Source organism: Daphnia carinata, chromosome 5 (assembly GCF_022539665.2).
Source record: "Daphnia carinata strain CSIRO-1 chromosome 5, CSIRO_AGI_Dcar_HiC_V3, whole genome shotgun sequence".
NCBI lineage: Eukaryota > Metazoa > Arthropoda > Branchiopoda > Diplostraca > Daphniidae > Daphnia > Daphnia carinata.
In genome coordinates this window covers 7,931,697-7,945,934 of record NC_081335.1, presented here as the reverse complement: position 1 = coordinate 7,945,934, position 14,238 = coordinate 7,931,697, and the positions used below count along the sequence as shown (strand labels likewise).

Genomic DNA, 14,238 nt, shown 5'->3' with positions numbered 1-14,238 from the left:
TGGTTTCCTAAGGACGCTAATAGAACATCAACCAACACAGACTTCTTAAAGAGTTCCGGTTCATGTTGTAATACAAAGAAAAAAACCAGCGCATTCGAGAACTGACGACTGAATGACATAATGAAAGAAATGAACGTGCATCATTGCAAACATGAATCCACAAACTTTCCAACTAAAAGTGAAGACAGCAAGGGAGGTGTTGGTCAGATAAAATCAAGGGATCAAGTTAAACGATACACCTATGCAGTGTCGACATACGAAATATGTAGGTTCAAAATTCTTCATCGTTGGGTCGATCGAGATCCCGATAGTGTGACATATGACGTGGACCACCACTATCAAAATGCGAAAGAAAAAAAAGGAAAAAAAAAATAAATGAAATATTTTGATTCCTAAGAAAAATATGTAGCCGAGCATAATGCCCAGCTTTTTTATTAAAAAACTTGTTCAAGGCCGGCTAACGATTGGAAATGATAATTGAAATGTGATTTACCGCTTAAAGGGAAGGAAAGCAACTTTTTCTGGTATCAAACGAAAACAAATAAAACAACATTTGGAGGGTAGTCTGTTCTTTATTAGAAGACGTCGAAGTCAGCTGGGGTATCAACGTCATCATAGCCAATTATTGTCCGACCTTCGTACGAGGATTGTTGGGGCCTGCAACAAGTCATATAGCTGAGCTTTAAAACTTCGCCATACGCAAACCACCGCATAACTCCTGGCCTCCCCCAAAACAGAAATTTGAGAGAACCTAACAAAGCAATCACTTACCCGCGGCCTCTTCCTCCTCGATTATTTCGACCAGCAAAGCCGAAATCTCTGCCTCCTCCTCCTCCAACGTTACCGAAATTATTGGGTCCTCCGAAGCCACCTCCACCGAAACCTCCTCTCCCACTACCGTAATTAAAATTACCATACCTGCGAAAGCAAATATGCAACGATAAAATTATTTAAAATAAAGTAAAATAAAAGTTTATTTAAAAAAAAAAATAAAATAAAATAAATGCAAAATTACCCAAAACCTCCGGGTGGACCGAAATGGTCACCCCTTTGGGATTCATTTATCGGAGAAGGTCTAATTCCCGCAGCTCGATTTCCAGGATGCTCAGGCAACTGAGGTCTTTTTGGGTCACGCAGGTAATTGTTGAAGTATTCGACATCCTTCCGTACCTCATCCACCTTCTCGGCATGTTTGTTGAACACATGTTTGCGTACGAAATCAGGGCCCTTAAACTTCTTTCCTGAGAGAGGACACAGCCATTTGTCTTTGGCTAGTTCCTGTGTGTTAGCGGCAACGAATTTCTCTACTTCACTGTAACAATCAAAGAAGAAAAAATAATTAATTAATTAAAAAATCAAAGATTATTTGAATAGTAAAAAAATAAAATTTGTCCTAAAATGACCACTAAAAAAAAGACAAGAGAGCCATTACGCTTTAGATTCTTTTAATCCCAGCTTGCTCGCTTCTTCATCGCTTAGGCGTTTTATAGGTTCCAGGAATGAAGCAATTTTACTTTCAAACGACCTACAATAGTCATTGATTTCACTCTGAGTGACCTAAATATTCGATTCATTGTAAAAATTATTGGCAATTATGAATATAAAAATTATACTGATTATTGATGGTAAAATAAATTCAACGTGTGCAAACTTACTTTGGACGATGGTGGAATTCCGCGTGCATGCATTATGCCACAACGGTTTGGCATCTCATCTTCGTTCGGATATTCACAGTGGTTGTAATAGTCGACCGAGTGAACGATGCGCAAATAGAAGAGTAAGCGATCTAAGACTTTAATTAGCTCATCGTCCCGAGTGAGGCCTGCAGCTGCATCGGCCTCTTCGCCTTCTTCGTTGGCTGATGCACCCAGAAGTTCCTCTTCTTCAGCAGAAGCTTCTTCAATCAAAAAGTCGGTAATGTTATGAAGAACAGGATTGCGGCTCGTTCCAGAGAAGCTAAGGGTAGATTCAGCCCCAGCTGCATTTTTGGCTTTATCACTTTCATCGACCCAAAGGCCCAAACGCGCATCCAAATTTTGGATGATTTTGGCTGCCAAGCGGATGTCATTTCTAACAACCTGTTTGTGGGACGTTATGCCACTAACAGTACGGATGCGACGACTCAGATCGCGATTCACTATGGCCCCCAATTCAGTGTCACGTAGCTGAAAAATAAAAAAATAAATAAATAAATGGTACACCGGTAGATGGACGAATCAAATAACATACGACTTACCCGAATATTGTTCAAATTCCAGCAAATTTCTTTGATGTTAACGTTACGTTCAAACGTCACCCATCCACGTCGAAACCACCGGCGCTCTGGCTGAGGGTCGGCAATAGCCGCACGAAGAAATCCTGGGTATCGTTTGCACATCTAAATGGAATCGAAAACACCAAAGAAAAATAAGCCACTATCCACCATATCCTAGAGAAATAAAAGAAATTATGTTTTACCGCTTCGACTTCCAGTTTTGTGATGGTCGGTGCCAAATTACGAAGAAATATTGAAGCGGTACGGTGTAACTCTCGAGGTTGACCAGACGCACCATTTTCCTTTTTCTCTTCTGTTTTCTCTTCGCCTTCATCAGCCTTCGTTTTCTCAACTTCTTTTACTTGGTTTTCCTCTGTTTCTTCGGTTGTATGAGATGGACTAGCGTCCCCACCCTCCAACTTACCATCAGGGCTCTGAGGCGCTTCAGAAACATCGGATTGACCTTTGCCTTCGCGTTCCCAATCGCTTCCACTGTCGGAATCAAAACCACTTCTCTTCCTTTTACCCCCTACATGAAACTTAATTCATTATAAATGTGTCTAAATTGTACATTATACAAAAAATTACCTTTATTATTGACGGCATTTTTTGGATCATCGTTAGTTTCAGCTTTCGAATCTTCCAATGCACCTTCATCTTTCACATCTTCGCCTTCTTGCATTTCTTCCGTTTCTTTATTTTCCCCCTCACTAGCAACTTTTTCTTGATTCTTTTTCGGCTGTGTACATGTCAAACATAAAGAGTTAAAAAAATTTATCGGCAAAAAAATTACTAGAGCATAATTGATGAACCTTTTCAGCTGCTGGTTGTACAGGAGGGTTCTCAAGTACCTGAAGATCTATTTCAGAACCGCCTTCAAGTTTAATAACCACAGTGTCAAGCAGCTTAACTAGTTTCTCGGACTGATCGGCGTCAATTGTCACTTGGTCTAAATAACCCTCTCCCATTAGATCCAACATAGTTTTAACACGAAGCTTTTGAAAGGATGACAGAAAAATAAATTAGTTTGAATCATCTAAGAAATTAATTAGTACTTACTTCTATATGGGCCTGATGCTCGTTTTTCCTTTTTTGGTTTTCCTCTGGGTGATATTTCAACTTGAACCTGAACATTCACATACACGAAAAAGTAGGAGAAAAATTAATAAAACATCACAATTTGAAAGGTCAAATGAAAATAACCAGCTAGGGATCACACTTTCAAGAGGCCAAGATTTCCCTCACCTGTTCTCCCGGTACGGATTCTTTTTTTAACCCTAGCTAATGACTGACCACTGCATTGCGCGCAGTTGATCCCTACTCTAACGCACACTTCGGAGATCTCGTTTAGATCATGTTCACAGTTAAAAAAGTTTGTTTTTCATTTCGAGCAGCTCTTTTGATAGTTGCTTGGCACCTTTAAGAAAGGTCGAAGTTGGATGAAATAAACGTGGGGACGTCAAGAGCGGCTATGTCAATCGGCTGAAAAACAGGGGGGATTAAATATATGTAAATTGATTATCCGAAATCGACTATACGCGACTAATTCTTAATATAAATGAAAATAAAACAATTCCATCAGCAAAAGGCAACAGACATCGTACATCTCTTAAAACGGAAATAATTGACCACTACATTTCTAAAAATCTAGTATTTATAGATAAAGAAAATAATAGTTAAAAAAAAGAAGATTAAATAAACATTACCACTCTTCGTCCTTGTGGCTTGTAAAAAATTCATTCAGCTGCTGACGGCGAAATTCTAGTTTGTACTCAGCGTATTTTTTTACAGCTTCTTCATCGGAAATCGAGTCATCATGAGCAGCAAGGAAGGCCTTGAAAGACATCATTGGTGGTTGGGTTGGAAATTCGTCCCCTCTGTAAAGCATCAGATAATTAAAAAATTTCTAACCTACAGCAAAAAAAACAAAAAAAACATTCTGTTCATTTAAACATACCTTGACGAAGAACCACCGAAATTTCCAGCACTGGGTGGGGTATTGATGACTGCTTCATTTTGGCCCCAGGAAGATCCTATGTTTGGCCCATAGCCACCATCAAACCCATAACGTCTGTCTTCCCTGTAGTGATGATGAAACATCAAACATGTTATTGTGAACAAAGATGTTTTACATCTTTAGTTAATATTGCAGTCCTTGAATTACCAGTCGGGCCTCATTCTTTTGGGTACTTGGGGTGCATCATAACCACCAGCAGGGCTGTACCTTTCACGGCCACGGTAAGATTCACGGTATTCATGACGTGGTTGGGAACGTGAACCTCTCTGTGAATTCCAGGACTCTCCTCGTCTGGGTTCCATCAGACCTCTAGTTTAAAAAAAAACCTATGTGAAAAGATAACACACAATGCATAAAATTTGTCAAACCTGTCATTCCACTCTTCTCTACGAGGGTTTCCTCTTTCCTCTCTTCTTCCAGACTCTCCAGCTGCACGATACTCACTCCTTTCTCCCCGAAACTTGTCTCTTCTCCGGCGATCGTAATCATCGTCACTGTCCCCCATGATAGAGGCTGTGACCAAAAGTAATGGATGTTAAACTAAGTTTTTGACAGCGGGCGTTCCGCGTTTCAAAATAAACACTCCTTAAAGGAAAACAAGTTGACTTAGCCGCTGATTTACAACGGCAAAATGGCCGAGCATGTAAAAGACGAAAAAAAAACTAGTTTCTATTACATAGGCTATTTTCGAAACGCGATTGTTGGCAATTGAACGAATTGAACGATTAAGCCAGAGGTAACTGAAGTAATCCGAAAAAAGAAAGATTTATTTGCGTTTCACCTTTAGCCGGGTGTGTTGTTCGGTATTCGATTTCCGCCACGCGATGATGAAAGTTAAGAACGCTATAATGCCTTGGTGGCCAATAGCGCAGGCTGAAAGGGTCACTAGTGCTGTCACCTGCAGGGAACAGGCAGTGACTAATGAACTAGACATATGCACAACGTACTGTACAGTACCTCTTGCACAGTAACAGCATCCTTCTACATCTTGTTATAATCCCCGCCTAATTGTTCGATAGTAAAACAATAATTATTAGAAAAATTTTAGCAAAGAACGCGCCCAATTTGTCTGGATTATTTTTATTTCGTTGATAAACCAATGGACGCACTGTTGCCTTGTCTAAAAAAATTGGTTGGTTTGAATGAGAATGAGAGATTGATGGTGAAGATTTTCGCATTTTGAAACCCAATCGGGTTTCAATCAGGATTGGTAATCGGTGATGCAATCATGATTCCTATTGAAAACCTGATTAAGCCCCATTCTACCCGCCTACCCAATGACCGTAAAATTCGTAACCTTCTAAAACGGCTTTGAGGTTAACCCGTGATTTTTAGCCCGCCCCGACTTGGTAGATGGTTAACTAGATGGGTAACTAGCGTTGGAGGAACAGGATAGCGAAATTCCACGCCTTATATATCGAATCACATGTCTGTGAGAAATAGATCGATATTAAGTTTTCGTCTGTTTTGCTTGCTACAAATTTGATTGTATTTGACACGTGTGATTTGTCTCCTGTCGTTGCAAAGTTGGCAAAACTTCCGATCAAACTATAGGTGAAAGTTACATTTCTGGCCGCTTGTTAACCCCGAAAATATGACGTCTGAAGCAAAGTCACAAAGTGATATTTTGAAACCAAAACATTCCAAAGCACTGCTTGGTGTGGAGGGAATTAGACAAAAAAGTAAATCTTTCATTTATTTTCTCAGCAGCAATGAAAGATTTGTACTGATACTCATTCACAATGTATTGTATGTATAGCAAAAGAAAGTGTAGTTTTCTCTCTCTTGAAAGAGAAAAAACGTAGTGGTGGAACATTCAAAATTGCGCCATCATCTTCTTTGCAGAAGGTAAACAGAAGGTGTAGTGGATTTTGGTGCTAGTCTCAAAATTTACATTCTATGAATCATTAGCAAATGAATGACAATTGCACAATTTTGTTTATTTTAACAGTAATGGTTTTACTGCAGGTCAAAGAATTTCTACCTCACCTAAGGAGTGCAAACATTAAAATGCAAGAGGAGCTTAAAAGTGATCCTAACAAGCAAACAAAGTATGACATACAGAACTTAGATGAAGAATCTGGAAGAATAATAGAAATGGTTTGCATTGAAGCTCATTAAAAATTCTAAAAGCTTTTTTATATTATAATTTTTTATTTCTTTTTTTACATATAGGATTTGGCTCTTTATGAAGACACAGATTCAGACTGTTCAATTTCATCTGAAGACATGAGAACAGAGGCAAACAATGAAGTGATAGATGAAAATAACATAAAGTTTCCAGGAGGCAACTTTAAGTCGAACTTAGTTCAAGTTATAGAAAAGGATCAAGTAGAACAGGAAAATATTACCATTCCTGTTTAACAACTGAAAATATATTGTACAACTTTCTTAGGAAGTCCCAACTGTTTGATAATTATTGAGTTTTTTCCTACAACAAAGGATTTAAGTATTGTTAATCTGCAGCAGTCACTTAGAGTTCGTGGGTGAATTTCATAGCTTTTTAGCAGTCTTTTGACAGCAGAATTAGATCTTGCCAAATCCTTTGGACGTTTACCTGATTTATCTCTCGCGTAAACATCAGCACCATAGTTCAATAATAGTTGCACCACTGACAATAAGTTCCTATATCTGCCACGAAAAATACAATGTTCTGAACACCTAGGCTGAATTGACCGAGAAATATCGTATTTCCACTTACGCAGCAATGTGAAGGGGAGCTTTGTGGACTATCGTAGCATTGACATCGGCGCCTACAATAGAAATAAAGATCTGTTAAGAGATGAATCTTTAGAATTTTAATGGTTTTATACCTGCTTGAACTAATGACAAAATGCAATCAATATTGATTTTGTATGCAACACATGCTGCATGGAGAGGTGTTCCATAATGTCTATCAGCTGCATTTAGTTTTGCTCCTTTAGCTATCAAAAGTTTCACACATTGAACGTGACCTTGTAAAAACCAAGTTAAAACATGTTTTAACATATGCCATCTTTATTTCAGCATGAGAAAACACACCTTTCATGACTGCTTCATGTAGGGGTGAGTTTAAGGGGTCAATTAGAATTGTTGGATTGACGGAAGCATTACTTTCTATCAAAATTTTGGCTACTTCTGTTTGGCCTGCCGCACAAGCCACACAAAGTGGAGTAGCCCCATCAATGTTTCTAGCATTTATCTATTTAAAAAAATTAGTACTAGATGATTCTTTGGTTAAGTGCCATAAATCATATTTTGATAACACATCAACTAGCACTTACCCATGCCCCCTCATCTATCAAGAACTGCACAGCTTCTACACACCCTTTGGAGCTTGCTTCATGTAAAGGAGTGACTAGTTCAGATGGTGTCATACAATTTACAACATAGCCACGACTAATGAGTGCTTTCATGACATCAACATTTCCATTCCTTGCTGCATAATGCATCTAAAAGAAAACTTTGTAATCAGTAACCATGATGGTTTTGGTATTTGAACAGAAAAAATGGTCTACACACAGGATGTCTGTTCTTAAGTGATTCACTAAGATGCCATTCAATTAAAAGACTTTCCATGTCAAAGTTTTCAGATCTACAGAAATCAGAGCAGACTAAACATTCATTGTAAGAAGCTCACAGCAAACTGTTCCAGTATATGAATTCGTTTATTTTTGTTTTTAAATATTTGTTTTGGGAAATGTTTTTAGGTGTATGCCTCGGCAAAGCAGAAGAAATCGGGCTCCTCCGACACAGACATGTAAAAGAACTTTTGTTGAACAACACTATTGTGAAACGTCACAACAGCGACCCCCAACCACAGATCACGAAATAAAGAACTAAAGACCGCTTTCCTCCTGGCCCACTGGGTGGACATGCTTGGCCTTACCGGTGGAGTCGCGTCGTACGATTTGAAAACATTCTAGGCTCTTTTTCTCATTTTGCTTTCTAGTCCAACGCTTCACACATTGGCATCTTCACGCGTCAGTAATTGTTATATGAACTTTTAAAATAGACTTTAATTTTCGTTAGACCGTCCACAATGCTTAAACCACCCTGTATTTCCTTCCCAAAGACACCAGCACCGTCTTCCTATTCCCTATATCTAGTTGTTTCTGTTTGGTCTCCTCCTAGATATAAAATATGTACCAGAAATACGTCCACGCTATCTAGAATTTAAAAAATAAACATGTTATTGTAATTTGCAACTGATGTTACCTTAAAAATGTATTACTTTCACTTGCAGCTAATGATAATTTCAAATTAAGTTATGATTTACTCCGCTCAGTTTAGCTAGCGTTGTATGCCTCTTATTTCTTTTTGTACCCACAGACGAAGCAGCAACAATCAGCACATGCAGCAAACATTATATTACAGACAAATTACATTTTTACAATCCATCAATGCATTTCACCTCATCGACAGTTTACACGAAAATTTTAATCGAATTTGAAGAATTACATTGATCCGAGAGCTTTACGAACGTTCTGATGCGATACCTCATTGCTTTTCATTGTACCGTTCGTTTGCTTCAGTTCTTTTATGGCGACGTCATATAAAAATGTGTACCATGTTAATTTAATGTTTGTATCTGATAACGACAACAAAAGTAACCGACACATTTCATATGGTCTTCGCCTTCATCATTGGTTTTCCTAACTGGGGCGAACTATATTGATTGCAACTTGTAAGAGCGATGGCTTGGTTATTGAACTTAGGCCTTGTGATAATCAATCACAAAATCTAAATATAATAATGCTAAAACACTTATATTGATAGATTTGTATGATTGATTTGTAAAAAGAATTAATAGTAGACGGGGCAAAAAATATTTGTTGGTCATTTTTCTTAAAAATAGCGTTAAAATACGCTAGCGCCACATATCCCCCGGCCCTGGACGGGCCCAAAGCTACTAGTATATTTATAATTATATAAAAGTAAAGCCAATAAAAGCATTGATACTTATTAATAAGGTTTTTTTTTTACAACACCAGGTGGCGCTAGCACCAATGAGATTGCGTTAACATCATCCTTATGCATTGATATAGCCATCATCATTAACGATGATTTTCCCGATATTTATCACATTTACTATTATTTCTATACTGATTGATGATATGAACAGTATGTGAAATAAATTTAACTTTAAGAAAAGGTATATTTGAATGTTATTATGTTTAACTGAAATTTTTAGAATTAAGAAAACGTTCCCCATCTCCAAAGGAAATGCGCTGGAGCCAAGCCGATTACAATATAAGAACATCGCTTGATGCCGTTTTTTAAAATTAAAATTCTTTTCGAGAAAACAACAGTCACTTAAAATGTTGTCATACTTCAACAAATTTGTTTCGTGGATGGCGTCGTTGCTGGAACAAATCCTTGCTTTTGATTCTCCCGACCAACCTCAGCTTGAAAGGCCCCGGTTGTCATTGCCACCAATCCCAGAAGCGGCCATCCAACCCCAGTCGCTTTACGGATTCCCTGAGAATTCCCCAGCATCTCGTAACCGGAATCCGTATAATTACGGCCTTAACAACCCCGGTACGCCCGGTACACCAATATACGACCAGCCGATATACAACGTCGTCAATGGTCATCTACCGCAACAGGCCGCCACGTTGGGCTTACAATCAAACCAGAATACGTCTCTACCACAAGGACCCAGCCCTGCGTTGCCTCATTGCCCATTACCATCCCAGAACGTCCCACATCCAACGCGCATTGAATTGCCGCACAAAACGAACGACTTCGCGCGCTTTGAGCATTGGTATGAAGAAACAGTCAGCGAAAAGGCATTTTTACGGCAACGTATCATGCAGTTGGAGGCAGAAAACCAGCAGTTTCGTAACCAATGCTTGGTTATGAACCATGCACTGAAGCTATACCAAGCTCAAGAGGAAAAGAGGCAGGCGGAACAGGCCAGGTTGCCAACGGCAATGGGGACCAATCACTCGCAAAAACACGAACGTACAGCAACACCACCTCCATGTGGGAGTGCTAGAACGGACAACAGTCATGCCAATCAGAATGTATACAGTGCCCCGCATGCTAACCGAAACGAGGGCAATCAAGTCTATAACCACAAGACTTGGGAACCATCTGAAAAAGGGGCTGAACGGGTGGATCCATCAAGACCCGTGTTGAACGGTCCCGTGTCTTCGCAAAGAAATGGGCCTACAGCGATGTCGGTCCCAACTTCCTGCGGGACCTACCGGAGCACCGTAACCATGGAATCTGAAACTGGACAGTCCGGTCAGAATATGTATGCTGTTCCAAACCGTATCAGAAATGATGGAAACCGGATGGAACAAGCCAGGCCAGCATACGAGACCCCTTTATCAGGACCTATGAGTCAAGGATCGATGTCGTCACCCAGAAATGGGCAAACTTCGGGAGCGATGCCACCTCGCTATGGACCTTACAGCGCACAACCAGCCCCTATACTCATGCCTACCAAATCTAATGGTCCGAACCGATCATTACCCAACTCTACAGAATGGTACGGCCGCCAAGAAACGAAGCCTGGGACCATGAAACTACCTGAAAGCAAGGAGATTAAGCCCCAATTGGAACCGAACCGAAACAGAGGTTCCCCAATTGATGCGGTAGGGCCCTTGTCTTCTGCAAACGGTCCCAATCCTCAGGAGCGGAAAACAACGCGAAAGCTCAGTGAAGCAAAATCGCACGTGGATTTTGAAAGTGGGCAAGAGGTGTGGACTGAAATCAGCTTGATTTAATTGGGTTCTTTTTCGTAAATGAGGTTTTTCAACTTTGCAGACGATGTACTTTGAATTACCTTCGTTTTTCGGAAAACGACCTATTAAATAGCATCGCATTTGAAACCATCTACTTCACCCAATTTTTGCAGTTCTTTTTCTTTCGTTTTTAAGTTAAATGCATTCAAATGATTGTTTTGTCAGTCAACAACATGATACCTTGACGTTTTCCCCTGTGGCAATCCGACGGAATTGATTGGCGAACCCGTGATGGTGCTGTTAATTGCCGCGCGATTTTGTTCGTGTATTTTCTATGCAAATCGTTTTCTTTCAGTGAGTTCGTGAGCTTGTGAAGAGTGTGATCGGTATTGCACTTATATTCGTTAAAAGTGCTTGCCGACATCTTCGACACTTGTTTACAACCACAGGAAGAGGCGATGGAAGAAAGTACAAATTTTCTTAATGTACGCAGCAGTGAATCAACTACCTTGCGGGGGATTTTCATCCTTAAACGAGTCGATCAATTTTCGTGGAGCGCTATAAGGAACAAAGCCGGGTGTCAGTTGTCAGTATTTGAATTGTATTTTCTTTTTGTTTCATTAATAAAAGGATTCTGCTCAGAACTCTGTGTTTTATTTGTTTTTATGGTACGGGAAAATCAAGAATTATAATAACACTTGAAATAAAAACATCGGTAAGTAGTGTACGGCTGCTTTCTAAATAGACAGGACAAAAAATGTGGGGGATGAACGGCATGATAATGCATTTAGTAATGCATTACTATTAATAAGGTCCGTTGATTTATTTGATGTACCTTCACCTCCTCTATATATTGTGTCGTGCAAAATTTGCTCTGCGTTTTCTGAATATCAACATCAAGAACCACTGAAAGTATTCAATTCACTCTTCTCGTCGACGGTTTACACAAAAATTTGAATCGAATTTGAAACCTTGCATTGATTCAAGGTCTTTGCGGACGTTCAGATGCGGTATCTCATTATTTCCGACGCAATCGTTCGTTGCCTCGGTTATTCTATGGCGATAAAAATGTGTGTATCATGTTAAAGTAATGTAAAGTTTGTGCCTGATAATGCAGAGTAAAAGTAACCAAGGCACATCATATGGTCTTTGCCTTCATTATTGGTTTCCTAAGTGGGGCGACTGTGTTGATTGCAACTTGTTAGATGAATGTCTTGGTTATAGAACTAAAATATGCCAAAATCAGAGAATAATAAGAAAAAACGATATTAGGAGAAAATTTAATAACGCTAATACTGCGCTTCGCAAACCTCCTAGATCGGCCAACAAAGTCAATTAAGTCGATGTCGTTAGCTCAAATCAAATGTTCTATTCTCTGGAATACGTCCATAAGGCTAAACGAATTACTTTGTTTAATATAGAGAACGACGAGTGGCTGTCAAAGAAACGGTTAAACCAAAGCCACGGTTGTTCGTTTTCTGTAAAGGCATCAGGTTTTTCCACTTTACACATCTTATTCAACACCGGCACTATTAAACGGAAACATTGTTTTTGATTGGCAAATGATACTGCATCAACACGTTGCTTAAAATATATTGTGAGAGTGTGCAAATTACTCGAGGGGAAAACTAGCCAAAGAAAATAAAAGATTATCAAGTGATCGCACACGTCTTTGTTTCGACCACTAACATACGTCAAGTTATAAACACACAAAAAGACGATTTCAGGCAAGACCGAAACGCTCCGCACGTTTACGTTTCTGTTCGTCAGAACTGGCGCCGCCAACATTATTAGCTCCAAATCTTTCTGCTCGTTTTTGCTTCTTCTCATCAATTTCGGCATTTGATACAACTCCAAAACGAGCTTGCCTCTTCAAGAGTTTCTCATTGTCAACCACCTAACATAAATAAATTATGTATGAAAACCGGAAATCATCAATAGTAGCATCACTCAAATAAATACCTGTGATTTACCAGTTGGTGCAACTGTGGAATTTGCATTACCAAACCTCTCTGCTCTTACAGCTTTTTTAAGGGAATCGGGAACAGGAACCCCAAATTTTTGGGCTCTGAGCTTGGCTCTTTCTTCAGCAGACAAGGAACCAAGTTTGACCACCTTTTTTTCTTCCTTAGTTTCTGTTTCATTACTCTTATTGGGACTATTTGCATCAGGAGTTTCTGTTTCCTGTAAAACACTTTCTTCCCCTGAAGTGAGAGAAGATGCTACTTTCCTATTCAAGATGATTTTTTTGCGGGAAGTGCCTATTTCACTCTTTGAATTCTGGGCAGGCCTACAATATTACATATGAAATTAAAAATGTACAAGCTGATGTAAACAAGAAACCTACACTTCAGCAGAAACTTTGGGAGTGATCAATGCAGTTGGTGTTAGGAGAGCTGCATCATCTTCTGGCACAATCAGATTTGTGCTTCCCTCTTCTAAGATAGCTTCATCAGATTCTTCCTACATCAACACAAATTCGAAGTAACTATATGAACACTTTGTTTTATTTTTGATGAGCTCCTAGTACTTACTGCCAAAACTGCCTCTTCATCTAGAAGATCGTCATTATCCAAAGCTCCATTATCTCCTGTTTCATCTTCTATATCAGACAGGCAAAACAAATATCAGTAAATGCACTTTAACATGCACGACAATTTCATTTTTTAAAACTAACCATGCACGGCATCTTGCAATCGTTCCATTAATTCATTTTTTGTTCCAATGGTACTGAGTCCCCTGTTTTTCAACTCTTTTTTCAGGTCCACAACCTAGCAAGAAAAAAAAAACAATGAACGGCTTTGGCTTCAAGAGTGCAATACCGAAAACACAATCCCGAAAATAACTGGTATAAAAATTTGATTTCACAAACATTATGATAGACGGACAATCGAATTGCTTTACTTTTAACTTGGAGATGTCCATTATCGTTTTATAATTCAGTTTCTGTGCCGGCGTCCCAATGTGGTAGCGTTAGCGACAGACATCAACGGTGAGATAGGCAAACAGATATTGGGCGGGAATCGAAATCAGCGCCAACTATTGTCTGAAAAACTAAGTACGTGTATCTCGTTTGCTTGATGTTTGCTGTAAAGCATATGATTTATGCCTACGCATTTACGTTACAATTTATTTATTTATTTTTTTAAATTTAAATTTTAAATTTTTTCCCCCTTTTTTTTTTGCCAAGGAAGACAGATAACTATAGAGAAACGAAATGAATCAATAAAACGACGTAGATGGCGCTCCATCCCATACGAATAGCTCTTACGTTTTCCCGCGAAGTCGCCCAT

The 14,238-nt window shown here is 39.2% G+C and overlaps 4 protein-coding genes across 5 annotated transcripts; 1 reads left to right on the top strand and 3 right to left on the bottom strand.

The window, feature by feature from the left end:
- Positions 1 to 51: 51 nt before the first annotated feature.
- On the bottom strand, positions 52 to 5,204 carry LOC130702850 (serrate RNA effector molecule homolog). Of its 2 annotated transcripts, none has more exons than XM_057524456.2 (15): positions 5,053 to 5,204; positions 4,640 to 4,784; positions 4,419 to 4,580; positions 4,212 to 4,334; positions 3,961 to 4,131; positions 3,314 to 3,380; positions 3,067 to 3,249; positions 2,843 to 2,993; positions 2,458 to 2,783; positions 2,237 to 2,377; positions 1,656 to 2,165; positions 1,433 to 1,557; positions 1,016 to 1,312; positions 772 to 918; positions 52 to 335 (listed from the first exon to the last, which is right to left on the bottom strand). In XM_057524456.2, exons 2-15 carry the CDS (start codon positions 4,774 to 4,776, stop codon positions 272 to 274), a joined length of 2,604 nt encoding a protein of 867 aa, XP_057380439.1. In that variant the 5' UTR covers positions 4,777 to 4,784; positions 5,053 to 5,204; the 3' UTR covers positions 52 to 271. The 2 variants fall into 2 exon arrangements, with proteins under 2 accessions (XP_057380439.1, XP_057380438.1); XM_057524455.2 differs by lacking the exon at positions 52 to 335 and adding an exon at positions 439 to 657.
- Positions 5,205 to 5,766: 562 nt separating this feature from the next.
- On the top strand, positions 5,767 to 6,669 carry LOC130702861 (NOP protein chaperone 1-like). The gene is made up of 4 exons (XM_057524472.2): positions 5,767 to 5,953; positions 6,031 to 6,119; positions 6,240 to 6,371; positions 6,447 to 6,669. The coding sequence occupies exons 1-4, from the start codon at positions 5,866 to 5,868 to the stop codon at positions 6,633 to 6,635; spliced, it is 498 nt and encodes a 165-aa protein (XP_057380455.1). The 5' UTR covers positions 5,767 to 5,865; the 3' UTR covers positions 6,636 to 6,669.
- Positions 6,625 to 7,985, bottom strand: LOC130702859 (ankyrin repeat and SOCS box protein 13-like). Its single transcript, XM_057524470.2, has 6 exons — positions 7,773 to 7,985; positions 7,535 to 7,702; positions 7,293 to 7,452; positions 7,085 to 7,225; positions 6,973 to 7,024; positions 6,625 to 6,902 (listed from the first exon to the last, which is right to left on the bottom strand). The coding sequence occupies exons 1-6, from the start codon at positions 7,827 to 7,829 to the stop codon at positions 6,632 to 6,634; spliced, it is 849 nt and encodes a 282-aa protein (XP_057380453.1). The 5' UTR covers positions 7,830 to 7,985; the 3' UTR covers positions 6,625 to 6,631.
- A 4,535-nt stretch (positions 7,986 to 12,520) lies between these two features.
- LOC130702860 (SAP domain-containing ribonucleoprotein-like) lies at positions 12,521 to 14,001 on the bottom strand. Its single transcript, XM_057524471.2, has 6 exons — positions 13,850 to 14,001; positions 13,623 to 13,716; positions 13,480 to 13,547; positions 13,293 to 13,408; positions 12,908 to 13,235; positions 12,521 to 12,842 (listed from the first exon to the last, which is right to left on the bottom strand). Exons 1-6 carry the CDS (start codon positions 13,868 to 13,870, stop codon positions 12,669 to 12,671), a joined length of 801 nt encoding a protein of 266 aa, XP_057380454.1. The 5' UTR covers positions 13,871 to 14,001; the 3' UTR covers positions 12,521 to 12,668.
- Positions 14,002 to 14,238: the final 237 nt, after the last annotated feature.

What these genes read in the sequence shown, in the direction of transcription:
- LOC130702860 (XM_057524471.2), bottom strand. Translation starts at nt 13,870, where the DNA reads ATGGACATCTCCAAGTTAAAA. An exon ending in TGGACATCTCCAAGTTAAAA is followed by an intron (nt 13,717 to 13,849) that starts GTAAAGCAATTC and finishes TTTTCTTGCTAG; the next exon opens with GTTGTGGACCTGAAAAAAGA. An exon ending in CCCAAAGTTTCTGCTGAAGT is followed by an intron (nt 13,236 to 13,292) that starts GTAGGTTTCTTG and finishes GTAATATTGTAG; the next exon opens with GCCTGCCCAGAATTCAAAGA.
- LOC130702850 (XM_057524455.2), bottom strand. Translation starts at nt 4,776, where the DNA reads ATGGGGGACAGTGACGATGATTACGATCGCCGGAGAAGAGACAAGTTT. An exon ending in AGCCACAAGGACGAAGAGTG is followed by an intron (nt 3,381 to 3,960) that starts GTAATGTTTATT and finishes GTGAATGTTCAG; the next exon opens with GTTCAAGTTGAAATATCACC. An exon ending in AGCATCAGGCCCATATAGAA is followed by an intron (nt 3,250 to 3,313) that starts GTAAGTACTAAT and finishes TCCTTTCAAAAG; the next exon opens with CTTCGTGTTAAAACTATGTT.
- LOC130702859 (XM_057524470.2), bottom strand. Translation starts at nt 7,829, where the DNA reads ATGGAAAGTCTTTTAATTGAATGGCATCTTAGTGAATCACTTAAGAAC. An exon ending in TTTGTCATTAGTTCAAGCAG is followed by an intron (nt 7,025 to 7,084) that starts GTATAAAACCAT and finishes TTTCTATTGTAG; the next exon opens with GCGCCGATGTCAATGCTACG. An exon ending in GCTCCCCTTCACATTGCTGC is followed by an intron (nt 6,903 to 6,972) that starts GTAAGTGGAAAT and finishes TTTTCGTGGCAG; the next exon opens with ATATAGGAACTTATTGTCAG.
- LOC130702861 (XM_057524472.2), top strand. Translation starts at nt 5,866, where the DNA reads ATGACGTCTGAAGCAAAGTCACAAAGTGATATTTTGAAACCAAAACAT. An exon ending in GGAGGGAATTAGACAAAAAA is followed by an intron (nt 5,954 to 6,030) that starts GTAAATCTTTCA and finishes TTGTATGTATAG; the next exon opens with CAAAAGAAAGTGTAGTTTTC. An exon ending in CATCATCTTCTTTGCAGAAG is followed by an intron (nt 6,120 to 6,239) that starts GTAAACAGAAGG and finishes GTTTTACTGCAG; the next exon opens with GTCAAAGAATTTCTACCTCA.